This window comes from Stegostoma tigrinum, chromosome 37 (assembly GCF_030684315.1).
Source record: "Stegostoma tigrinum isolate sSteTig4 chromosome 37, sSteTig4.hap1, whole genome shotgun sequence".
Classification (NCBI taxonomy): Eukaryota; Metazoa; Chordata; class Chondrichthyes; order Orectolobiformes; family Stegostomatidae; genus Stegostoma; species Stegostoma tigrinum.
The window spans coordinates 15,213,646-15,239,629 of NC_081390.1; the positions used below are offsets into that span (position 1 = coordinate 15,213,646).

General features: G+C 43.4%; 1 protein-coding gene and 1 long non-coding RNA gene across 12 annotated transcripts in view; one reads left to right on the forward strand and one right to left on the reverse strand.

Moving 5' to 3' along the window:
* Nucleotides 1-25,984, reverse strand: part of kcnma1a (potassium large conductance calcium-activated channel, subfamily M, alpha member 1a) — an 828,270-nt gene that overhangs the window by 20,816 nt on the left and 781,470 nt on the right. For 10 of the 11 annotated variants that reach the window (XM_059640355.1, XM_059640354.1, XM_059640351.1 and 7 more), the window contains 2 exons: nucleotides 17,393-17,617; nucleotides 16,149-16,177 (listed from right to left, as the gene is read on the reverse strand). In XM_059640355.1, the coding sequence (XP_059496338.1) occupies nucleotides 16,149-16,177; nucleotides 17,393-17,617 (254 nt within the window). The remainder of the gene's footprint in view (nucleotides 1-16,148; nucleotides 16,178-17,392; nucleotides 17,618-25,984) is intronic. The other variant, XM_059640352.1, reaches the window with a different exon arrangement.
* LOC132206367 (uncharacterized) lies at nucleotides 11,881-17,687 on the forward strand. The gene is made up of 3 exons (XR_009443015.1): nucleotides 11,881-12,267; nucleotides 12,384-12,486; nucleotides 17,200-17,687. It is a non-coding gene; the product is annotated as an uncharacterized LOC132206367 (long non-coding RNA).

A 25,984-nucleotide genomic window follows, 5' to 3' on the forward strand; every position in this document is an offset into this window, starting at 1 on the left:
AGCTGAACGAACTGACCCCGACCGAGTGTTGTAGACTGCCGCACTCCAAGGTCCAGGACTACGTGCTGAGGGACACGCTAAAGCTTGGGGCAGCCGCCACCAAGGCGCGGTGGGGAAAGACCACCGTATGAAACCCCTCGTCCAGAATAGAAAAAAGGGCCCTATCTGGTAACTGTGCCCAGATGGCGCCTTCCCCAACTGGTCAGGGGGTCAACTGGGACTGTGCGGGGTGACGACTGCCGGGGCGGTTTCTTTGCTTTGTTTTTTTTTCAATTCTTTGTTTTTTGCCTTTAGTTGGTGTATGTACCCCCCGGGTAACCCGGAGCGGCTTGCATGACTGGGTAGGTGTGTAAATATGTTTTATTTTTTGTACATCTTATGAATAAAGTATATTGTATCAAATAAAAAAAAAGGTGACTGATTGGGAACAAACCTTCCAGCTCAGTGAACCAGCTTACATCCGGAACAAAATAAAGACTCACTCTTTTGTGGACTGAGAGGAGGAGAGCACTGTGTTGGAGCTGGAAGGAAGACGTCGGGTTGGCTGTGCACCCTTGCAACCAGTGGATCTTAATGCTGGCTTTAGCCTAACGTTGGTTCAGGGGAGCAGCCAACCTGCAACGATGGCTGCGGCAAGTGCTCGTGCCCCGGGTCAGGGGGTCTGGAACACCATCCGCGTTTCTGTGAAGAAAGTGGATGAAAATGCGCCTGTGGACCGCACCTTCTTCGTGAAGAGGGTCCTGTTGGACTGTTGCGGGTTCGCTGCTGCGGACATTTACTGCCTGCAGGATTTCCCTGGAGGAGGTTTTTACGATGTAACCTTCAGGAGTGCCAAGCTTTGTGAGCGCTTCCTGGAGGTTTTCAAGGAGAAAGGAGGTGAGGGCCCCCTCTCTGTATTGACCGCTGTCTCGCTGTTCGTGATGCCAGCGCAGAGGAGCCGTATGGTGACTGTACACATGTACAACCCGCACGTGCCAGCAGTTGATGTCCTGACCTTCCTCGGAAGGTACGTGAAGGTGGAAGGGGACCTAACTGACATCATGGACCCCTTTGGCATCTGGACCGGTAAGGGGCAGGTCAAGGTGACGCTGAGGATGGATGCGGACGGGAACATTGTACACCCACCATCCAGCTTCGCGATCGGCAGGAGCAAGGGCTACCTGACCTACGCAGGGCAACCTAAAGTCTGCCATGCCTGTGGTAGATCAGGTCACATGGCGGCCAACTGCAAAGCCACCATCTGCAGGAACTGCAGGGAGGAGGGACACCTTACAAAGGATTGCCCACAAGAAAAAAGCTGCAACCTTTGTGGGGAAGCGGGCCACCTCTATAGGGCATGCCTGCAGCGGGGGACCACCTACGCCCAGGTCGCCGGCAGGGGCAATGCGGGGCCAGCCCCCCGGAGGAGACGAAGGCACCAGGGCCCTCCAAGGACCCCACTAATGTGGAGGAGGGCCAGGTCGTGCAGGAGGGCCCAGCCCTGCAGGATGGGCCCGAGGCCAGCAAAGCGCCCCTCCAGGCTCCGCTCACCCCCGACAACCTGGAGTCGATGGAGGCGGCGACAGGCGACCCAGGGGAGTGGACGACGGTCCGGAAAGCGAGGAGGAAGGTGTGTTGGCGGGCCCAGGAACCGCAACCATCAGGCAGGTAGAGGCAGCTACGGGGGGCTATACGAGCTCCTCTAACGAGGAAGATTCGGAGGGGGCTCGCGCAAAGCAGAAGCTAAAGATCTCAAGGGAGAAGGAAAGCAGCACCCAGCTTCCGGGTGACGGGAGGCGTCCTGAGGCTCCCTCCGACACCCAGTCAAGTGCCGCTGGGGCCCTAGAGGGGTCCCCGGAACTTCCAGGCGGGAAGGAGGAAACAGCACGTCCCCAGCCGGACCCAGAGCCGGACTCTCCTGCCTCCATACCCCCGACGGGGGGATGCCACCCGGAAGGCAGCACGGACGGTTTCCTGAGCCCGGAGAGTGTCCAGCAGTTAACCCAGGAAATGGGCATTAAGGGACAGATGGAGGGGCTGGAACGTGGACTTGGGGAGGGTACTGCGGTCACTGCCCACAATGGGGGTACGAGTTGTGAGCATTAATGTGCGCAGCGTCAAGTCCACCGCAAGATGTGTGTCCACGTTGGCCTACCTGACCACCGTCAAAGCGGACCTCCTGTTTCTGCAGGAGTGCGTGATACCGCACCTCAGCAGGTACGGGAAATGGTCGGGCGCCTGGACCTGTGGGCCTTCAATCTGGTTTAGGGGTAACGACTGTCGCTCCTCCGGCCTGGCTATTCTGCTGCGGGGGCGCAACTTCACCATCTCTCAAGTTCAGGAGGTGGTTGGGGGGGGGGGTTGCCTCCTAGTGGCTGTCGTCACCTACAGGAACGCTCCCCTGAGGCTGCTCAACGTGTACGCCCCAGCGGTACGGAGTGAGCGGTTGGCCATCCTGCAGTGGCTTCCACCCCTGCTGGCTACACCTGGTCGCGACCAGACGGGTCTATTCGCTCAAGGATAGACTTCCTGTTTGTGTCACGGGCGTTCTCGGTCAGGTCCACCGGCGTCGAGCCGGTGTTCTTCTCTGACCACTGCCTCCTGCTGGCCGACTGTCACTTACAGGATGACCAGCAGGCCGGCAAGGGGACGTGGAAGCTCAACACGACTCTGTTGACTCCAGAGAACGTCGAGGAGTTTAAGAGGGAGTACGGCGGTTGGAGAACCGTGAAACCCCTCTTGGAGTCTCCGGGCGACTGGTGGGAGATGGTGAAGGAGAACATCAAGAGGTTCTTTGTCCTCCAGGGTGTTCGGAAGGCGAGAGGGAGGCAGGGAAAGCTGTCGTGACTCCAGAGAAGGGTGCAGAACCTGCTCCTTCTGCAGTTGATGGGGGTCAATGTCACGGAGGACATCTGTGAGGTGAGGGGCCAGCAAGCCTCGCTCTTCGCTGTGGAGGCCTCCAGGATAATCTTCCGGTCCAGGGTCCGCTCTGTGGAGCAGGACGAGACGTGCTCGCATTTCTTCTTTCAGAAGGTGCACAAAGAGAGCTCTGTGCTTAGCCGGCTGAAGGAGGACGATGGCTCGGTGATGCCGTCTCGGCCCGACATTTTGAGGATCATCAGATCCTTCTATGCCAGACTGTACGACACGAAGCCCACGGACAGCACGGTCTCCGAGTCGTTCCATCTATCACGGAGGTCTTAGACGACGGCACGAGGGAGTGGCTGGACCAGCCGATATCCCTGGATGAGCTGACCATAGCCCTCAAGTCCTTGGAAAGGAATAAGCCTCCCGGGAGCGACAGCTTACCGGTCGAGCTGTATTCCGCTCTGTGGGACCTGGTCGGCCAGGACTTGCTGGAGATGTACGATAGTGCGCTTTGGGCAGGGGAAATGTGCAAGTCCATGAGGAAGGGCATCATCACCCTCATTTACAAGTGGAAGGGGGAGAGGGAAGAAATTAAGAATTGGCGTCCCATTTCATTATTGAACGTGGACTACAAAATCCTGGCCAAGGTCATAGCCAACCGGGTCAGGTCTGTCCTGGAGTCGGTGATTCACCCTGACCAAACCTGTGCTGTGCCGGACAGGAAGATCGCTGAGAGCTCGCGCTCATCAGGGATACGATCACCTACGTGCAGGTCAGGAAGGTGGACACCTGCCTCATCAGCCTGGACCAGGAGAAGGCCTTCGACAGGGTCTCTCATGCTTACATGAGGGACGTCCTCTCCAAATTGGGGTTCGGGGAGGGCATCCGCAATTGGATCCGGCTGCTCTACATCAACATCGTTAGCGCGGTCTCGATCAATGGGTGGGAATCGGACAGTTTTCCTGTTAGATCTGGAGTCAGGCTGGGCTGCCCGCTCTCTCCTGCCTTGTTCGTGTGCTGTGAGGAGCCCTTCGCCGCATCTATCAGGAAGGACGTGAGCCTGAAGGGCGTGACTATCCCAGGCAGCGGAGGCCTTCAGGTCAAGACCTCCCTGTACATGGACGATGTTGCCGTCTTCTGCACCGATCGTCGGTCGGTGAGTAGGCTGTTGGACATCTGCGGCCAGTTTGAACTGGCCTCGGGTGCCAATGTTAATAGGGGTAAGAGCGAGGTCATGCTCTTCGGGAACTGGGACGACCCTTTAGTTGGTGTACGTACCCCCTGGGTAACCCAGAGCAGCTTGCATCCCCTTCACCGTCAGGACAGATAACCTAAAGGTGCTGGGTGTTTGGTTCGGTGGAGCTGGGGCGTGCACTGAGACTTGGGAGGAGCGTATCACCAAACTGAAGCAGAAGCTGGGCAAGTGGACACTCCGGTCCCTCTTCATCGCGGGTAAGAACCTGGTTGTCAGGTGCGAGGGGCTTTCGGTACTGTTGTATGTGGCGCAGGCCTGGCCTATTCCCTGGACCTGCGTCGCTGCGGTCACCCGGGCCATCTTCCACTTCATTTGGGGGTCGAGGATGGACCGGATCCGCAGGGACGCCATGTATAAAGACCTGGAAAATGGGGCAAAGAGCGTACCGAACGCCACCCTCGCCCTGATGGCTACCTTTGTGTGCGGCTGCATCAAGCTACTTACTGAGGTTCTACCTGTCCCCGGTGTTGCGAAGGATGGGCCTGGCCTCGTTGCCGCGGAACGCTCCGAGTAGTTGGACCGTCCCGTACCACCTGTCCTTCGTGGAGAAATTTTTGAAAGGAAACACCTTTGACCACAAGGCCGTCAGGCAGTGGTCAGCACGTAGTATCCTCGAGGCCCTTTGGGAAAAGGAGAGGGTGGATCCCGTCGTGTGGTTCCCCACGCAGACTGCCAAAGTCGTTTGGCAGAATGCCTCATCGCCAGAACTTTCAAACAAGCACAAGGACATTGCTTGGCTGGCGGTGAGAGGGGCTCTGCCAGTGAGATCCTTTATGCATGCCCGGAATCTCTGCCCCATCGCACGCTGCCCTTGAGGCGGCTGCAGGGGGGATGAGACTGTTGATCACCTCCTTCTGGAGTGTGCCTATGTGCAGGAGGTCTGGAGGGGGATGCAGTGGTATTTGTCGAGGTTCGTCCCGATCAGCTCCGTGATGTGGGACTCCGTACTCTACGGGCTGTTTCCCGGGACGCTCACCGAGACCAACATCAACTGCGCCTGGAGGACCATCAGTGCGGTGAAAGACGCTTTTTGGTCTGCCCGCAACTTGCTGGTCTGCCAGCTGAAAGAACTGACTCCGACCGAGTGTTGCAGACTGGTGCACTCCAAGGTCCAGGACTACGTGCTGAGGGACGCGCTAAAGCTTGGGGCAGCCGCCGCCAAGGCGCGGTGGGGAAAGACCACGGTATGAAACCCCTTGTCCAGAATAGAAAAAAGGGCCCTATCTGGTAACTGGGCCCAGATGGCTCCTTCCCCATCTTGTCAGGCAGCCAGCGGGGACTGTGCGGGGTGACGACTCCAGGGTATTTTCTTTGCTTTGTTTTCTTTCTTCTTTGTTTTGTTTTTTTTCCTTTAGTTGGTGTACGTACCCCTGGGTAACCCGGAGCGGCTTGCATGACTGGGTAGGTGTATAAATATGTTTTATTTTTTGTACATCTTATGAATAAAGTATATTTTTTCAAATTAAAAAAAAGTGACAAAACGTCTGAAAACTATCCTTCCAGCTCAGCAAGCAAACTCACATGCAGAATCTTGGAAAAACGTGTCAATTTGCAGCGGTACTCAAGTTCTGTATTGTGAAACGACTATTTGTAAGAATATCATTGTACTCCTCTAGGATCAACTCCTTGGTCAATACTGTTACTTGCTGCCATACACTGGAAATCTCTATTGAAACATTGAGTGTTACCAGCTGAAGCTTTAAACTTGCATGAGGTCAGATGAGTGGCTTTTACTTCCCATCCAAGACAAGGAACTGCAGATCTTTGTTCTAATCATTGCATTAGCTTCTTGAGAATAAACTGTTCATGTAGCACAAGTATGCTGCCAACACATAGCCTCAACTTTAGTTTTGAGGGCTTCATTTGTGGATCACCATACTGAGGTCTCTGAAGGTCATGATTTTGCATGACACACTGATGACTGTCTGACACTTCATGTTAGAACTTGACATACTTCTTCTGTCGTCATCATTGCAGCTGTTGTCATCTATCAATCTGACTGAACCTATTTGTTTTACGTTGTAGAGTGATTTGTCAAAATCGTTGGCTCATATCTCTCATATTAGCCATTTGTCCTAGCTTCTTTCCAGCCAAGCACTTGTGCACAAAATGATTTAGCTTCTTGCAATGAGAATACGCTTTCTGTACTCTGGATATGTTTTCTTTTATCTTTGTGTGATGTCCTATTTGCATGCATCCCGCCTTTTTTTTTTGAAGAAATTTTCTGAATTTTTTTCTGAAGAAGGGTCTAGGCCCAAAACGTCAGCCTTCTTGCACCTCTGATGCTGCTTGGCCTGCTGTGCTCATCCAGCTGTACACCTTGTTATCTCAGATTCTCCAACATCTACAGTTCCTGCTATCTGAAACAATTCTATTTCAGTTCACCTGCATTAGGGCTGGGATAGGAACCTTGTAGCCCTGTACTTTCAGCTCTGGTCTTCTTTGTTTATTTTCTGTGATCTCTTATTGCTTTTAGCTGCTTCCAACAATTCTGGATTATGTTCCTCTTTTAGTAGCAGTGCTTCTATACAGCTCTTCCACAGTCAATATAAGCTTGACCTTAACATTGTGTTATGAGATCATGGGACAATAATCTAGCTCATTGTGTATTTTTAAAGTTGCTGTAACATGGATGACAACAGTGAGTGCCTTCGGGTGACAGTTACATGATTATTGGAAGTCAGGGGGCACATTATTCGTATGGCATTTCTATCTCAAATACTACCCTCTGTCAACTTGAGGTCATCTAAAACTCTACCGCGGTATCCTTACTCATCAAAGTCCTGTTGCCATTTCATCTTTGTATTCACTGCCCAATAAAAATTCACAGTTAAGCAACACCTTCATTTATTTTAAAATCCTCACCTTTTAAAAAAAATTTAAATCCCTCCATAACCTTGCTGCATTCTTATTTCAGGTTTGTGGTACAAAGGAAATTACAATTTAACTTTCACTACTTTCAGTTGCCACAGACCAAAGATCTGGAAATACTTCTCTGAACCTCTAACTATCTACACTGCTTTCCTCCTTTAACATGTTCCTTAAAACCTCCCTCTTTGACAAAGTGTTTGGCTATCTACCCTGACATCATCTCACATGGCTGTGCATCAAATGAGAGATTCCTTTGTGATAATTTACTATATTAAAGGTCCTACTTTCAAGAGATTGTTTGTGGGGTAGGAGATCTAACAACTGAACCACGAGACAATTCACTTGCAAAGAATACAAAAGTTGAAAGTTATTTTTAGCAACTTTAAGACTTGGACTTGTATCCCTGGCTTTGCAGAGGTTGAACATTTGAGAGACTATTGGCTGACAACCATTATTTAACTAAGCTGCAGTTTAGAATAACTGAAGTACAAAATATTTCTGCACAATGAGAAATAACATTGACATGTACATTCCTGCTTCTCTGATGAAAATAGAGGAGTTTGTCTAAGCAGAAACAATAGAACAAATCCATAGAGTGGTTACATAACTGAAACATGTGCTGGTTTTCTGCAATAGCAGTTGAGCTGATTCTGCCTCTACTGTCATATCTTCATAGTCCTGCAAATGATATCCTTTCAGGTGTTTAACTAAATCCCATTGAAAGCTTATGATACAATGCATTCCAGATCACAACCACTGCATTTAAAAAAAGGCTTTCCTCATGTCACAGTGCAGCAAGAATCAGTCCGGTTGGCTGAAAAATAGTGATGAATAAGACTGGCTTCATTTACAGCATGTATTTGGCGGAGTTTTTTTTAGGGGCCAATAGAAGACAGTGATCAGAAATGCCCAGACACACTTTATGAGTTAGAATCTGGAATGAGCAGCCATTGGTTAAATGGGTTACTTACTTTAAAATAAGCAACTAAAAACAACAATAACAGGCTACTTAAGTGTGGTGAGAATCTTTAGAAATATTTGAGGAGGCAGAGGCAAACTGCAACACCTTTAAGAGAGCTGTTTTCACACTTGGTTGAAAAGCAAGGGCATTTTTGTTTGATTTTGCACTTTGCTTCAGTTTTGATTTTTCTCAACCTGCCTAAATCCTTTTCTCCTCCACTAACTGCGGTAAAGTTCATTGGTCTACAGTTTCATACATGACGGCAAGGACTCTACAGTACAAAGTTGGGCAAAAACTCTCAATAAAGTATTCAATTGTTGACAATCTCATTCTTCCTTGATTTGGGGTGTGGGGCTCTTGCAGTGTAGTGGTAATGATCCTACTTCTGACCCAGGAAACACTAGTTCAAGTCCCATCTGCCCCTGACATGTGTCTGGGCAAGTTAACTAAAATCACTCCTCTAGCTCATCCCAACTGACCTTCTCTAAACCTCTCCCCTAGCTTTCCAACCCCAGTAACTGTCATGCCCTCATTCTATCTTCTCTAACATTCTTCATGGCAAATCTTTCTGCCCTCCTCTTATGCTCACCGTCCTAGTTTTTTTTTCTCCCAAACCTCAAATCCCCTTTCCCTATCAAAATCCAATTCCGATCCCTATAAATTTGTTAATGGGCAGAAGAAAGACAAACTTGCAAATAGTGAAGAATTGACAGCACATTCCAGCTTGTTACTAAAAAGAAAATGTGTTTTTTGTTTAAGAATACATCTTTAAGGCTTTCAATGATGCGAGCAGACAATGAGACTATTAAAAGTTCAAAACTTCGTCACGCGTGCAAATAGTCTGCCTTTAAATGTTTGTATTGTTGGTTTAAAAAGTCCAACTGACCTGACAACACATTGTGAACATGAAAACTGTTAGCAGAGAGGTCTCTTCCTTAGGGCCAGAAGGTTCAGGTTCAAGACCCACCTGCCCTAGAGCTGTGTCATAATAGGTTTGAACAGGTTAATTAAAATAAGTTTTGAAAGCTGTCACCAGTGTTCAGGTGCATATACAATGAGCCATGGGGTCACATACTGGTTTCAAAAACTGAACTGAACTCATCTGAACAGGTGTCTACTTGGAATATTTTTCTTCAGTAAAACTTCAAAAACATTAATTGCAATATTCATTCTCAATAGAGGGAGTTACACACTTGCATTTTACATACATCTTTCACATGACATGTTTAATAGATGCCCTCTCTTTAGGTGGACATAAAGACATTATTTCAAAGAATAGTTGGACAGTTTCCCTCCCACTCTCCGCCCAGAAAACTGGCCAATATTTATCTCTGAATAAACATTGCTAAGTAGATTATCCTATTGGCATTATCCTATTACTATTCAAGACAGCTTCTCCGCACACAACCAACTGTTGTTTTACTACAGTGTTGTAGTGACTACATTTCAAAAGTCTTCCTTGGCTATAATAGTATTTGGAGATGTCAAATAAATATCAGAGATGCTATGACAGCTCAGTTCTAACATAAACAGATGTTCTGTTGAAATGCAACAGTCTGCTATTTTAAGTCTTTGTTCACAGTAATTTTACCCTTTTAAAACGGGCTTAATTTCCTGCAAGGAAAGAAAAATCATTGCAATCATTTTCTTTAAAAACTGTGATTTTCAGGCATTGGTGGGGAACAAATTTCACATTGCTGAGTGGACCTGAGTGACAGTTTCTGTTGAGTTGTATGCTCTCTTACATGCTTGTTGAGCATTAATGTCACTCCTCACATTTCCCTGTGAATGTTGACTGTGCTAACATATCCACTGGGGACTCGCACTCTAGTTACAACACAGCAACAAATTGACCACAAGCTGATAAACAGACTGCAAAGATGTGTTGATGTTACTGTCTATAAATGGGCGCTGCATGCACACTGTGAAGCCACAGAGCCCACCATCATGGATTATTCCACCTATGAGAAGAATGCTTTCATAATGCCAGGGGATTTTTCAATTACTCCTGTGGAATATCTCCAACTACGCCTTTCCTGAACAATGATAAAGTGGATATTGACGGTTTGGTGGGATATTGGTCAGGTGAAAACACTGCCCTGTCTAATGGGCTTTCAGGGGAAAATCCGATCCAATTTTATTAAGTGGGCTTGTTAGTGGATGAAGCACACAACCACACATTGTAGAAGTAATTAAAACTCTGAGGTGAAAATGGACCAGGCGCTCCTGACGAATCTGATCAGGTTTTAGGAGCTGTCAGTGACAACGAATTAAACAGTTCGAAAGCAAAATGTCATCAGTCATACTTATCAATGACAAACATTACATTCTCCCTGGTTGATTACTTACAAACTTAAGATGAGCTGACGGCTTCTAAGAGCTAAAGGTGTGTTTATTGTTTGTTATAAAAAGCATAGAGTGCTTATGTTATGAGATTGGGGCCTGGGCATTTATGGACAGTGTACCTGTCATAATCTAAGTACCTGATATGATATCTGCAATGCTTACCTACACTGAACACATTCTGTGTTGCAAGGGCGTTGCCCGCCATTTTGGAGAAGTTTCTGGTGGTCAGAATTTGAGCCTGAAACAGGTGTTAGATTATTTGCATGTTGGGCTGCCCTGACATCTGTCACTATCAGACTACAAGTTCAGAGGAAGCAAGTCTAGATGTTTCAGATTTCCAACATCTGCTGTTCTTTGTTTGATTTAAATCTAGATATGGCCTAACTAGTGGTGCTTAAAGGAAGCCACCACCAAACAGACACATTTCCATTTAACTGAAACGTGGAACAGTATGGTTCTTCAGAACTCTGACACAATTCCAAAGATCATGATTGGAGCGCTCTCGATCACTTCCTCTGTCCCAAGGACGTAATTTACATTACTGGTGATCCCTTTGAAATTCATCATGTGACAACTTCACCTCTTTAATAGCAGTGCTACCCAAATTCACCCGTTTATGTTGACACCCCTGCCATCCCCTATGCTGTGCTCCACATGTTCAATCTAATATAAATGACCATTTGAGGACTAAAGAAACAATGGACATTGGCAGATAGCCATTCTACCTAATCGGTCCTTCGACAAAGGGAATATCCACTCTAGAATCTATCAACACTGCCTATATGCTGGCTTATGGCAGTGTAAAGCTTTCTGAGGTGGCTTGACCATCTCTGAGTTTCAACAAGGTAATCCACAACCATCCACTCAAGGCAATGAAGGTCAGACATAAACGCAGTTCCAGCAGCCACACCTATAGTCTGAAAATGAATGGAAAGCACTGAAGAATGCAGATTTACTCATGTCCAATCACGTCTCAAATGGAAGTTCTGGATGATTGGCACACATCTATAAATGAGATGGCACCACTGTTATTCAAGAGGTGGCAGGGTAAGCAGCAGCAGTTTCTGTCTATCTGTCTCTGGCCAGGCTTTCACATCACAGACACAAAAAATTAAACTGTTAAAGGCTGTGCACGAATGAGGTTATGGATGCATTTTGTTTTGGCTGCTGGTGCAGCAGAGGCCAGCTTGCAATGTAAATGAGGCAGCATCTATGGCAGAGTCAGAGCTGAGCTAAAACTTTTCTATTTCATTACTCAGTAACTAAAGTAGGGTGGGGGTGGGGGTGGGGCGTTGCATAAACAATTTCACAAACATTTCCTAAAGAAGTCAAAAAATATCCATAGAAACAGTGATAAGCACAAGGATGTTTTGTCTTAATACGCTCGCATTCCACAGTTGTTTTTTTCTTCAAAAATACAGATCCCAGTGTTTGTTCAGCCATGATTTCTCCAAATGAATTGACCCAGGTCAAATACACAACCCACTGCCCCACTGTAGGCTTCGGTGGCAAAAGAACAAAGAAAACCTGGGGAACAAATTGACTAGGAAGAAGCACAAAAGAGCCACAGCACTTACTTCCTTTGCTTTGATTAAAGCACCATACTTTTGAGTAACTGCTTCCTGTTGTCCTAAAGTTGGACAGAGACAGAGTTATTACCCTGCTGTGATTCTACTGAAGACAGTAAGTACTCCCACGTCAGCAGAAGCTGAAAGTAATTCTGAATTCCTGTGCACTGACATGCGAACGCAGCCCACCTGCTCGATGTCACCCCGACTGGGAATCTGAGCTGTGGCTTGCACTTTGATCTCACGATTGTAAAAATTTCCAAACTTCCACAGATAGTTGTTTTTTCTGGGGAGGAGCATAAAACTGAAGATCTACCAACTGGAAAGAAGGTGGAGATGGTTAAAGCCATTCGTTACTGATTCGACAGCGAAGTTTGGTGAGAGGAGACCTCTGTGGGGTAATCAGTTCAGTCTTCAGGGTAAGGGTCATCAGATGAAAGCCAGTGACATAAGATTCAAACTGATTTCCATGACAAAGCGAGAATGGAAACAGATTCTGAATGTTAAAATGAACTCTTGTTTTGCTTCCAAACAGTGAGAACAAAAGTCAGTGCTGGAGACAAAAAAAACTGCAAATGCTGGAATCGAAGGTAGATAAACAGGAGGCTGGAAGAACACAGCAGGCCAGGCAGCAACAAGTCAGTATAAAATCAGCACTCCGATGTTGCTGTTCATTATTCTGTTGAGCCTCAGGATTACGCTGTCCCTGATGTCTATGTATGAACAACAACACTGTTAACTACACTTGTTATAAGCACGAAAAGAATTTTATCCTGCTCAGTCTGGGAAGAATTCAATGTTTGGCATACTCCACATTGAGAATGTGGTCTCAGCTCTGCAAGGATTAGACTGTAACTCCCTTGGAACATATCAAATTTTATCTTTGATGTCAGTATGGAGCTGACAATGCCATTCATTTATCAATTGATATTATCCATGGTGCTCTGCCAGATCAGTGTAATGGCTGAGCCAGAGTAGCACCATCCTGGGTGTAGCTGGGTAGCAGTGAGACTGCTACAATTCCCCTCGACAGCTTTGAGGACAGAGAAGAAAGCCTGAATCTGTGACTCTTACAAGTGAAATAGATGCTTGGACAACAGGTGAAGATAGAATCAAGCTTGGTTGTAATTCCCTGGGAGAATAAATTATTCATTTTCAAAAGTTAATTACTCATTAAAGTCAATTGGACACCAGGTGACTAATGCCCAGGAAACCATAATCCAGCAAGAAATCAGCACCTTCAGGAGAAGGGTGGCAAGGGGTGATATATAATAATGATAATAATACTTTTTTGTCTCCAATGGGCACACAGATAAAGTTTACCCGCCTTCATAAGCATCATCAACATTTCTACAATGCTCAAATGTACTCAAAATAGATCTTCAAAAAAGATTTCTCACTTGCATTTATATAACGCCTATCACAACTGAAGCTGTATCATAACCAACAAAACACTTTTGAACTGTAGGCGCTGTTGTAATGCAAGGAAGGCAACAGCTAAATTGTACAGAACAGGCTTTGACAGACAACAATGTGATAATTATCAGATAATCTATTTCGAGGTTATAACTGGGGGTTAAGTATTGGCCAGGATGCCAGGAATTGCTTACTTGATGTTCTTCAAAACAGTGGTGTGAAATCTTTTATGTTCACATGACAGAGCAGACTCGCTTTGAGTTAACATTTCATCTTAAATACAGTACCTCCAACCTCCAGTAGGGTTTGAACTCTCAACTGTCTGCCTTAAAGCAAAAGTGTTATCAACCGATTAACTGATGATATTTACTAATACAACAAATATCCAATATTTCCCTCTGGCGTTGTATTTGAACTCTGCCTCCATATGTTTGGTGAGGGGGGGGATAATTAGCTGACCTAGTGTACTAGCCTTAGTTTTTGAGGCCCAGCACAGTAGCTGGGCACAGTTTCTGTACCTAATCTTGACACTCAGTCTCATAGTGGGGCTAGGTTTTATCTAAGAGGACAAACAGTATCAAGATATCAGTTGTGTCTGACCTTCATCATTAACTCCGCTGTTAGCGATATCCAGAGTGCCCTACTGTGGTGAAATGTAAAAATTGCAAACGCTATTAATTATCTTAGCTGTAAACAATTAACTTTTAACCAGAATCTGGCTTGACATTTCTTAGAAATATTTCAGTGTGAATGTAATCTATTCGTTTACACTTCATCAACAAAGGAACAGTTTACTTCAGCATGTAACAACTATTGCATTTATATAGTGCCCTCATGCGCTAAAAAATCTCAATGTACTTTGTGGCAACTTAATCAGGTTAAAATGGTGCAAAACTTTAAAAGAAGACAATAGAGGTGACCAAACCTTGTTGAAGGGCAGGAGTTTAAAGGAAGGAGAAGGAGAGTCAGAATGTTTTAGGGAGGTAACTCCAGACAGAGGAATCTAAATGGTTCAAAACATTGGGAGGCTATATTGCGCAGAAGATTAGAGTCTGAAGAACTTGGTGTTCCGAGGTGAATTATAAGATCTGAGGGACGAACAAGGCCATGAAACACAGCATGAACTTTTTAACTAAACGGATGAGGGAATTTTAGGGTCAATGTAGTTCAATAAAGTCAGGAGTGGCCTGAGAGCTGCATTTGTTGAAGGACAGAACCACAGACATGGCTTGGTCCTGTGCTGTACTGTTCTATGTTCTAATACCACAGACTTTCAAATCAGCTCAAGATTACAGGATAGCAAAGTGTGAAGCTGGATGAACACAGCAGGCCAAGCAGCATCTCAGGAGCACAAAAGCTGACGCTTTGGGCTATATTACAGGAGTCCAGTTTGGGTACATTGCAGTAAGATCATCTGGAGGTGACGAAAGAGGTGGTAAAAGTTTTAGTACTAGATGAGTGGAGAAAGAATCGAGGCGTGCAATGTCAATATGGGTGATTTTTGTGATTTATAGACCACAGTTCTTTCTTTAACATTTGCATTTGAATTCAGTCTTGTGGAGCTTTGACTTAAGGAAGGGGAGTGGTGGAATATGTTCCACTCAGTAGGCCATGAAACTTTACCCAAAAAGTAATGAAAAAATTTTTTTTCAAAAATCTGTATCTCAGTAACAGTGAATCAGTTCATCCAAGCTACGGGTGTTCCAAGTCAACAGGGAATGAGTGATTCAGACTGGCTGGAGCCCAGTCACATCTACCAACTTCAGAAATGTCTCCAGTCTCTAACTGACCGCCCTTTATTTGGTTGTTGGGTTCAGTTCAGATCAGTGGCAAGTTTAATAGTATTTCTCCATTTTAAAAATGTTTAACATTATTGTGCCACCTACGTTAAAGATCACTACTATTCCATAGCTGAGGCACTTAAGAGTAAGATTTCATTGTCATCCTCCTTCAGCTTTAAAAAAACAATTTTGCTCAGTTCCATATATTTAAGTTAAACTTTCAAATTCTCAAACAGCAGCCACAACAGTTAGTTGGATCAAGGAGTGGATTCAGTTGGTTGTTTAAAGTACATTAACTTTTTGAGGAGATCTCTAGTTTAACTAATATTAGCAGTGTCAGCAACATGGAACGTCACTGCAGCTGGGACTCAAACAAGGAAAGCAAAATATATGCACACACATACATAAAACACGGGAGTCGTTTGAAAAGGACAAGTGACATCGGAGCAATAGTGTAAGGAGTAAAGCATCATGGTGATTTGTGTCTGATATTGCAGAACTGATGCTCAGTCCTGAGTTGCACTATAATGCTTTTATCCATACAATGCTGCTTATTGTGATGTATCCCACACTGACACTCCTCCTTGACAAATTATGTAGAAACGTATGGAGGAACAGATACATGATACAGAATGACTAATTCACTAAAACATCAATTTCAGCAAACTGAATTTTCAAGAAAGAATGAGAATGGAGGCTCGCAAAATCACTGTGTGAACAGGATGATTAATTGCTCAGCTGACATCAACACAAAATCAAATGATCCTGTTGGTCTCAGACAGAACAATGAGCTAAATAATAGAATCTGCATACAGTGACAGAATCCAATTGGTCACAGGGCAATCACATGAGCAGCAAGACACCACATGCAAAAAAGCAGGAAAATGATGGACACACGGGATCACATCTGTCATGGACAAAGCCACAGCGACAGCAGCAGCAGACAGTTCATTTCGGCCAGAAAGCATAAACAAACACAAATTATTTGATTTGTTTAAAAAAAAGTCTTTTTACTAAATTTTAATTAACAAAGTTTCACAAGGACAAATATGGAAAGAACCCACGGCAATTGCCATATCATGCAAAACCATTGATAGTCATACCTTGGCTCATTCTAGTCATCCTTGTAGCACTTTAGAGAAAAAGTAAGTAAATATTCTAGGTAAGTTTACAATTTTCTTAAACTATCACATTTTGGACTCAGCACTTTCACCGACACTGTCTAATAGAATATTAAAATTTCCTGTAAACAAGAGTGTCAGTGCAAATCTACTATGGTTAGTAGTTTTCTTTTAACCATAATGCACACCCACTAGCAAGCCCATGCTATGAAATAGTGGTATAGTGTAAACATTATTTTAGGAAAATATTACCAAATGGGGGAAATATAAAGTCATCTTACAAATATTGGCTTCCTAAATAAAAATGCATTTCCACACAGAAAGCGAATGTCCTGCTTCTATGAAAAATCAACAAATCAGCAAATGCCAATCGTATTTATGACAGTCACACAAAGACACATGTTTAACTGTCTTTGTGAATACAAACTGTAGAATGTAATGGCTACTGTAGAAAAGTGCCTGACAGACTATTTTCTTTTCTTTACTTCTTTCTGCCAAAATTCACATCATTCAACCATCCCAGAAAAACATGACTGACTATTTACCTTATGAAATATAACCTTAATTTTTTTTAAAAAAATTGACATTGATTCTTTGGGGGCACAAAAATAGTTGACAATTTAATAGTCAAATCAAGGAAATAGAGAATGCTTTGCGTGTTTCGATAAATTCTATTCATCCCCTCTGTCCCCCACCTAAGCTCTTTCAGCTGTGTTTTTGCTAATATGAATATGCTATTGAATCATTGACAATGCAGAAATGACATGAATTTAAAATTCTCTGTCCTTACTACTATTAAGAGGACAATAGTAATTTTTCTTAGGAGTTGCCTATTTGGATGTAAGTAATTTTCAGTTTAAAATAATTATAAGAATCTTACCCTTTTCTGTACTCTTAATGCTGTGCATTAAATAATTACTATTATTATGCTCTGTGTGAAGTAACAAACATTAAGTAACTATATGATTTAAACACAAGCGTGTCAGTAGTTGTTGCTCAGAGTTAACTGGTGTTGGTAATGATTGGTTTTTAGATCCATCTCGTTTGTTGCTGTTGTGCTGCAGGAGATGAGCGATGAAATCTGTTGACAAACACATGCATGCACACAAACATGTGCAGACATATGTGATACAGTCCGTGACAAAGGGAAGCTCTGCACTGGGGAAGAGACAGAGATGAAAATTCACAAACAGTTTTTTCATCAGACAGCAGGGTCAAGCACATACTTCTGCTTTTCCCGGAGATCCCGAGTCTTGTTGCGGTTTGGACGGTTGGTGGTGGTCGGGATGGAGTGCACAGACGAGCTTTTCTTACTGGAAGTGTGTGAGGAATGAGACGAGTGCGATAAGCTGCCACGAGATTGGCCAGCATTATGGTCAAATTGCATCAAACAGAAGATCACATCCGTTGAGACTAGTTCGAATTCATAATGTGGATTAGCAATCACATATCTGAAGAGGAAGAAGAAATATAAATGAACTATGTAAATTGTCCAAGGGATTGGCACATTATGATGCACATTAGGGCCATAGTATTGTATACCCATTTCAAAATTTTTTGCTTTTGTCTAAAGTTGCAACAAGGAGATAAAACTTACATCAAAATGCAATACTCAGAAACATCATTGTATTAATTGTGTATTATGGTATCCCAATTGCAATATGGTAACTTGGGCAGGATTGGTTAGGACATTAGTTTTTATATTCCAATTGATACTATTCTCCATTGATTTTCTTTGTGCAATGTAACTTTAGCTTCATGGTGTTAGCTGGAGGGCAGCTATAAACCAAAATTACTATATTTACCTAATAACTCTGCGAATGGAGTGCATGGTTGGACAGAATGTTTGAGCTGTGATGGGTTGGTCAAATTAGGTCAAAATCGCCCACCAAAGTTTCCATAAAGTGCTTCACGTTAGGAAAGTGAGAATACACACAATCCATTACTTGACTACTGTTCTTGGAAATGATCATCTGTCTGTTATGACAATCTTTGATCCGAGAGCAAGGAAATGGTGCAATTTCTTTAAAACATCTATGTTTGTAAAAATATCCGCAGAACGTGGAGATGTTTTTCATAATGGTTGAAAGAGTTTTATTTTTAGAAAGGTTGCACTATTGTTGAGTAATCAATTTTAATTTTTTTGAATAATAAGAAATACTACCCCGTGTAATCTGGAACCCTTACACTGGAAGCAGTATCAGCAATAAAGGAAGTTAAGATTTAGAAGCCATGTAGGCCAAGGCAATGAAGAGTTTTAGCAGGGCAACAGTAGAAAGGCATATTCGTAAGGAACAATGTGTGCAATGCCATTATAAAGGTCAAAAATCATAGAATCATGAAATCTCAGTGTGGAAGCGGGCCATTCGGCCCATTGGATTACCACCAACCCTCCGAAGAACACCCCACCCAGACCCACCCCCTACCCTATTCCCATAACCCATAAAACCTGAAGATAGAATTAGAACAGTGATTGAGAGTTGGTAAATTGTATGTATATGCTTTTCAGAGCTGCACAGACTATTTAAAAAGGAACTAGTAAAAGGAGTCACTTGGGATTATATAACATCAAGTCTTAAATTCAGCTCTGGTGGAGTGATTTTTTGTGTAATGACTATACCGCTTGGATGGAATAGTCAGTGACCCAAAGACCAAGTCTAGTGAATGAGAAAAGTGAAAGATTCTATGTTCCAGACACAGAATGGGATTGACCAAGGAATTGTAAATAGTGTCACAGTAATGCATTAAGTGGTAAAAGTATTCATCGTCTGCTACCACAGCAACAGAAAATAATAAAGATGTTTGGAATCTAGTGAATCTAGTTACAAAAGTTGTTGTAACGACTATTTCATATGCAATTCATAGATCACAACCACTTAACTTGCCTGTTAATTTACGCTAAAGTAAAAGCTATACAAAGTGGAATCTTGGATAATAAAATGTGAGGCTGGATGAACACAGCAGGCCAAGCAGCATCTCAGGAGCACAAAAGCTGACATTTCGGGCCTAGACCCTTCATCAGTGCTCCTGAGATGCTGCTTGGCCTGCTGTGTTCATCCAGCCTCACATTTTATTATCTTGGAATTCTCCAGCATCTGCAGTTCCCATTATCTCAAAGTGGAATCTTATTGGGTGTAATTTCTTCATTTATGGGTCATGAGATAAATTTGGTAATTTTGGGTGACACTTGCTCTACAGGGCTCATAACACCATGAAGCTAAAGTTACATTGCATAAAAAAATTCAATTTAACTCTGAACCTTTTAAGCAATATCACGGTGATATACTTGCAGCTTATGTGAACAGTGAAGAACACAGAACATGTGGGAAAATTACTGAATGAAGGAAATGCAAGGCTCTTCAAAGTGCACCAAGAACATAACAGGACAAAGGCTGGAGCTTTGATGTTGTTTGAGTGATATGTTTAACAGGTAATTTGTGCAGAATGCCTGTAAAAGATAATCGAGTCTGAAAAGAAACCTCTCCCAAATGCTGTGTAATAACATTAGTCAGACCTCACTGAAACTGACAATGTTTGTACTTACGCAGAAAGCAACACTTCAAACACTGTGAAAATAACATCTCCTTCACTTTCAACGTTACTTCGGACAGAAAACAAGAGAGCTTTTTTGGGGAATATCTCCAGTAATCGATGCAGTGTTGACCACAACCTATCTTTTGGTTTTAGACGGAAGAAAAGAGCTAACATTTCAGATCCAGTGACTCTTCCTTGGAACAGTCATCTAGACTCAAAACGTTAGCTTGTTCTCTCTCCATAGATGGTGTCTGACCCGGTGTGATCTCAGGCAATTGTTTTCTGTATAGATTCTGTGTACTTTGCTCCTACTTATAATCTCATGGGTTGAATTTTAATCACTAAGAGGGAAGATGGGAAGGTAAAAAGGCATTAAATTCTCAAACTTCCCTCTAATCCAACTCCTGGTTTTCATGTTGGCAGATTGGAGGGTGAACAAACAAGCTTTCTGAGGAAACAGAATACTTACTAAAATCTTGCCGCTATTTTTAATGTTAATAATGCATTGTGGCCTAGAATTGCTAGCAAGTATAACGATGCAGGAAAGGATTATATCTATCTGTATTGCACTGTTTGTTCGCGAGTTTTGAGAAGATTTGTAGCTCAAGTTGAGGTTCTGGATGTGAGTTTGCTCGCTAGGCTGGAAGGTTCATTTTCAGACATTTTGTCACAATTCTAGGTAACATCATCAGTGAGCCTCCAATGAAGTGCTGGTGTTATGTCCCGCTTTCTATTTATCTGTTTAGGTTTCCTTGGGTTGGTGATGTCATTTCCTGCTCTTTTTCTCAGAGGGTGGTAGATAGGCCCCAAATCAATGTGTTTGTTGATGGAGTTCCGGTTGGAATGCCATGCTTCTAGGAATTCTCATGTGTCTCTCTGTTCGGCTTGTCCTAGGATGGATGTGTTGTCCCAATCAAAGTGGTGTCCTTCCTCATCTGTATGTAAGGATACTAGTGATCAAGTCTTTTTGTGGCTAGTTGATGTTCATGTATCCTGGTGGCTAGCTTTCTGCCTGTTTGTCCAATGTAGTGTTGTCACAGTTCTTGCAAGGTATTTTGTAAATGACGTTTGTTTTGCTTGTTGTCTGTATAGGGTCTTTTAAGTTCATTAGCTGCTGTTTTAGTGTGTTGGTGGGTTTGTGGGCTACCATTATGCCAAGAGGTCTGAGTAGTCTGGCAGTCATTTCCGAAATGTCTTTGATGTAGGGGAGAATGGTTATGGTTTCTGGACACGTTTTGCCTGTTTGTTTGGGTTTGTTGCCGAGAAATCGGCACTGTTTGTGGATGTGAAGGACCAGAAGTGAATCCACTCGGCTCAACAACCTAACAGACAACTGGAACTCCATAACGTTGATACCTACACCTGGTGACCTCTGAAGCCCCTTACAATGTCAGAATGTCATTCTAGCTAGTGTGCTTGGAAAACAGTTCAAAAAGATGTCGGCAGCTTCTTCCCACTAAATTTAGCAAGTCCTGCAGGAAACTCTTATGTTTGGGTTTTCAGTCAAAGATACTCACCCATTTGCATTCATCACAGTTTTGAGTGACTATCAAGAACATCAGAGACATATCGAGTAGCTACACCCATTACATTTAGTTCTTTTATCTAACAAGAAATGGCAAAACAAACCTGTTGCTGGGAACACACACTGTTGTGACAGCAAGGAACCCTCCAGGTTTTACTGCTCCAGTAACTGTTTCCACAAACTAGTCTTGCTTTTGAATTAGAAAAAGCCTGTACAATTCTGGCATTCTTAGTCATTATGACTTGAACTGACCATGTTTGTTATTGGAGTGTAGAGTATAATTCGTGATGTTGCATCAACAGAAGACACAGTCTGTCTGACAGGAACTCCACCAGTTGGGCACTGATCATTGGGCCTGATGAAGAAAGCCAGAGCTCAACAAGGAAGGCACCACAAAAGATAATTATACCTACAGTTCCAGTTGTGTCCATTTCTGCATGCAAATCCTTCCTGCTTCACTGCTCCAGAGTCCAACACTCTGCTCATTTCAATCTACACATACTATATAATGTAATTTGCCTCCGAGAAACCAGATCTGCCTGAGATTTAAATGATCGCAGGCCAGTCTTTATATCTAATGTATGGTCTTTATTATAAGTTATTCGGAAGTTACAACTTTAGGGCTATGAACTTAAACATGGCCTTAATTGAGGAGGTGCCCATATGAAAGATGGTGGGTAAAATGGCTTCTGCACAAAGCTTTGTTTTAGCCAAGATAATCTCAGAGGTCACCTGGCCAAAGAAACCAAAGAACACAAAAGGCATAAATGCATAAAGGCACATCCATCAAAAGAAAGGATAAACATTGAAGGTTACCCACACACACTGTTTAGATAGAAAACCATCCATGCATGAACTGAAAATTAATTGCACTGTGTTGTCTGTCTTTTTTTTGTCTGTCTGCAATGTCACAAGTCATGCACAACTCTTTAGGTTCTTATTTTGATATTTATCACAAGCACAGCGCTGGTTGGTATGGTTCTTTGTCTCACTGCCCATATTGATCCCGTAAAGTACTTCACTTGCCTTCTTCAGATTAGACGTAATTATTTGATACCTCGAATGAATGTGCTTCAGCATTTCTTTGCTCATCACTTCAGGGATAGTGTCATTATCACTTTAGGGATAATGACACTAATCTCTTCGAATGAGATGCCATCTTGGGCAATCAATTCATCTCTGCAGGCCCAACACATTCCTACAGTGACAGCTGTGTACTTAATGGTTTGAGGCCACTCCAGCATCGCTATTTCTTGCAGTATTTGGATTAGTATCTTACTACATAGTTTGCTTGACCTGAGCCAGATGTATAACAGAATCAGAGGACAGATTCCTGCAGGAGCATTTATGCTGTGAAAGGGTTCCGGCTGCGGTGCCACGACATTAACAGTGAAGGGCAACTCTGGACTGCCAGCACTTGTCCAGGTGCACAGCCAGAGTTCCAAAGTGGTGCAAGTGGCCACGATATGAGTTGTCTCATACGTGATGAGATCAAGCTAGCATTGGGTGAGAGTCAATGGCCTTAAAACATTAACTGTGCTTTGCTCTCCCCAGCTGCTGCCAGGCCTGTTGAGGTTTTCCAGCAGTTTCAGTTTCTAATTTAAATCTTCAGCATCTGCAGTATTTTGTTTTTAGTTGAGCGTTTAATCTTTCTTACAGTTGCTTTGCAACAGATAGGAACAGTTACAGAAAGTCGCTTTGAAGTAGCTTGCGACAAGAGATTAACAACACTTTTTCTCTTTCAAACAAAAACTAACTAAAATGCTCATAAGCAAAGACAATATAAATAATAAAATAAGCAAACAACCTTTCTCAATCTGAGTGCAGCACTCTTTACCATGCATTGATGTTCTGGTTGTAAGATGCTGCTGCATGAGGATTGTTCCAAGTCTTCTTTTTCTGGCATCACTCTGCAGCGACTTCATATTGACCATTGCAACCATTGTCATCACTAATTATTTGATGAGACTGAAGAATGCTTCTTGTTCTGTGCTCCATACCACTGAATATCCTTTGCTGCCAGCTTGCATAAGGATTTATATGCAGATAACAAATTGATCAAGAATTTGGCCAGATAGTTCACAAATCATCAGTCCCCCTTCTCATTTATTGTTGCTGTATTTTTTTCTCCACACATGCCTTAGAAGGATCAGGATAAACCACAGTTAGCCACAGTCATTGACCTATGTACTTGACATCAATCAACTTCAGTTCCAGTTCTTTCTTGTTCAGCTTCAGCTCCACATGACAAGTTCTCTTTGGCAGTCTCATCAGATTCTGACCACAATCTGTGATGGCTTCTTCCATTGTATTTCGGTATCCACAGACCTGCAGTTTATCCCGGACAGCTTCCAATCCTGGAAAATCATTGACTATCTCGTGCTGTCTGCATTGATTTTCTTCTGGAGTGGCAGAAATGCCAAATGACAGTTGTAGCCACCAGTGTGTGCAAACCCTTATTCTGAGATTACGGTCTCTGGTTACAGCCTCTTCGACAAAGAGACGTAACTTCCCAGCATTTATACTGTGAAGCCCCTTAGGAATCTTACATGCTTCAATAAGCTTTTTGCTCAGTCTTCTGAAACCTGAGGAGAATGGGCCCAACCTACTGAATGTTGCCTCATAAGAAATATGTTACACTGTTGCTGAACCAGTCTGTTTTTTATGATTACTCCCATATTTTCAAGATTGGCCTTCTTGTCTTTCAGGCTGGAGTTGAGGGCAGCTGGAATTCTGGTCCAGAGTTGTTTTCACACTTCCATTTACCTCAAGATGAAATAGGTGGCACGGTGGCTCAATGGGTAGCACTGCTGACTCAAAGCACCAGGGACCTGGTTCAATTCCACCCTCGGGTGACTGTCTGTCTGGAGTTTGCACATTCTCCTTGCGTCTGTGTTGTTTTACTCCGGGTGCTCCGGTTTCCTCCCATAGTCCAAAGATATGTAGGTTAGGTGGATTGGCCGTGTTAAATTGTCCCATAGTGTGCAGGCTAAGTGGGTAAGCCACGGGGAATGCAGGATTACAGGGATGGGGTGAATCTAGGTGGGATGTCCTTCAGAAGGTTGGTGTGGACTCCATGGGCCAAATGACCTGCTTCTACACGTTAGAGCTTCTATGATGTTGACCTGGAAGACACTCAAGACCTGTGAGAACAAGTTTTTAATTTGTCAACACCTTGTCACCATGAAAAATACTGGAAATTTCCTTTCAATTATGTAGTCTTAGGAGTCCAAGCTGTTGACTTGTTTTAGCTAGTTGAGTGGATTTTGCTGAGGATCCATTATCTGGAAGTGCAGATTGTCTTTCTTCCAACTGCATTAAACTTTCAGCTCAGTTTGTCCTCTTGGGTTAAATATTGTTTCTTCGGGGAGCCTCAACTTTTACCTTCACAATTTCATTGTCTTGAGCAACTTTACTTGCCCGTGAAATGCATGATATTGCATGTAACACTGACGTTTATCAATCATTTCACATTAACTTGATATTTTCCTGCAGTCACAAACCTTTTTTTGTACTTTGAGACTTGTTGGCACTTACCTGTTCTAGTGTGCAGAATGATTTGTCAGAATCAACATCTGATGTCTCACCAGCACCTGTATTAATATGCTCCTCTTCTTTGCGGTGAAATACTTGTATGCAAGATGATTTCTTGCTGTTAGAAAACTGTTTTATCTCATGCTGGACATATTTCCTTCTGTAATATTTATATCCAGTACTCTGGCCTTGATCTTTGTGCTGGTCCTTTGATAAACAGCTCTTCTTTTTCTCCACCGTCTTGCGCTTTGAAAGCCTGAACCATCTCACAGTATAGCTTTGTCAGTTCTCCCAGCAGTGCTCTTTAGCTGAAGATTAGCCACTTTCGAGTTTCTGTACTTGCCAACAGTTTTCTTGATAGCAAATTTATTTTCCCTCAGAAGTTGAGCAGACACACAGGGATTTCTTACTCTTAGGACAATGGATGAGATGATCTCACTCAGATTCAAAATCCAGTCACACACCTCACCACAGCTCCATACAGATCAATATTTTCCGGAGCTCAATATGACCTTTCATAAATAACATTAAGAGTGGGTTCAAAGGGGGTCTTCAAGGCCTCAACATTTTACATGACTGGCTTTTCTACAAATGAGCTCTAGGATGGCACTCCTTGGCCAGCACCAAGAACAGAGTTGTTACTTTTCACTTGTTCTGATTCCTTAACTCTGTGGCAATTTGATAGACTGGATCCAGTACTGGACCACTGCCTCACCTAGGAGCCAAAGACCTGTAGAATTAATTCTAACTATTTTCTGTAATTTACATCTTTTAAGGTAATGAATATTTACATAATGGCAGCTGCACACTCCTGGTATTTCAGGCAGTGAATAATTGTTTTTACCAATGAAAATCTCAAATGACACATAACTGTAAGTCAGAGTAGAGGAAAGGTTGCAGTGCACATAGGCATTTCTCCAAACAAGTAATTCCAGGCTTTCACTGTTTCAAGTGAAGAAATACTTTTGGAAAGCCAGAAAGGATATAAGAGGTCCAGTAGTGTTTGCCTTGCTACCTGTTGTGCTAATGCTTTTCAAACCTGGACTTTATTCCCAAGATAAATAAAATTCAGAGAAACAACCATTTTGAGCTTTAGAAATGTGAAGAAATACAGTACATAAAAGGACTTTTGGGATAGTTACCATTATTTTGGCCTAGAATGATCAGGATTGATTTCGCGGCATTTTAAAATTTGTTAAATTAAGAATGTAACATCAAATTGTGT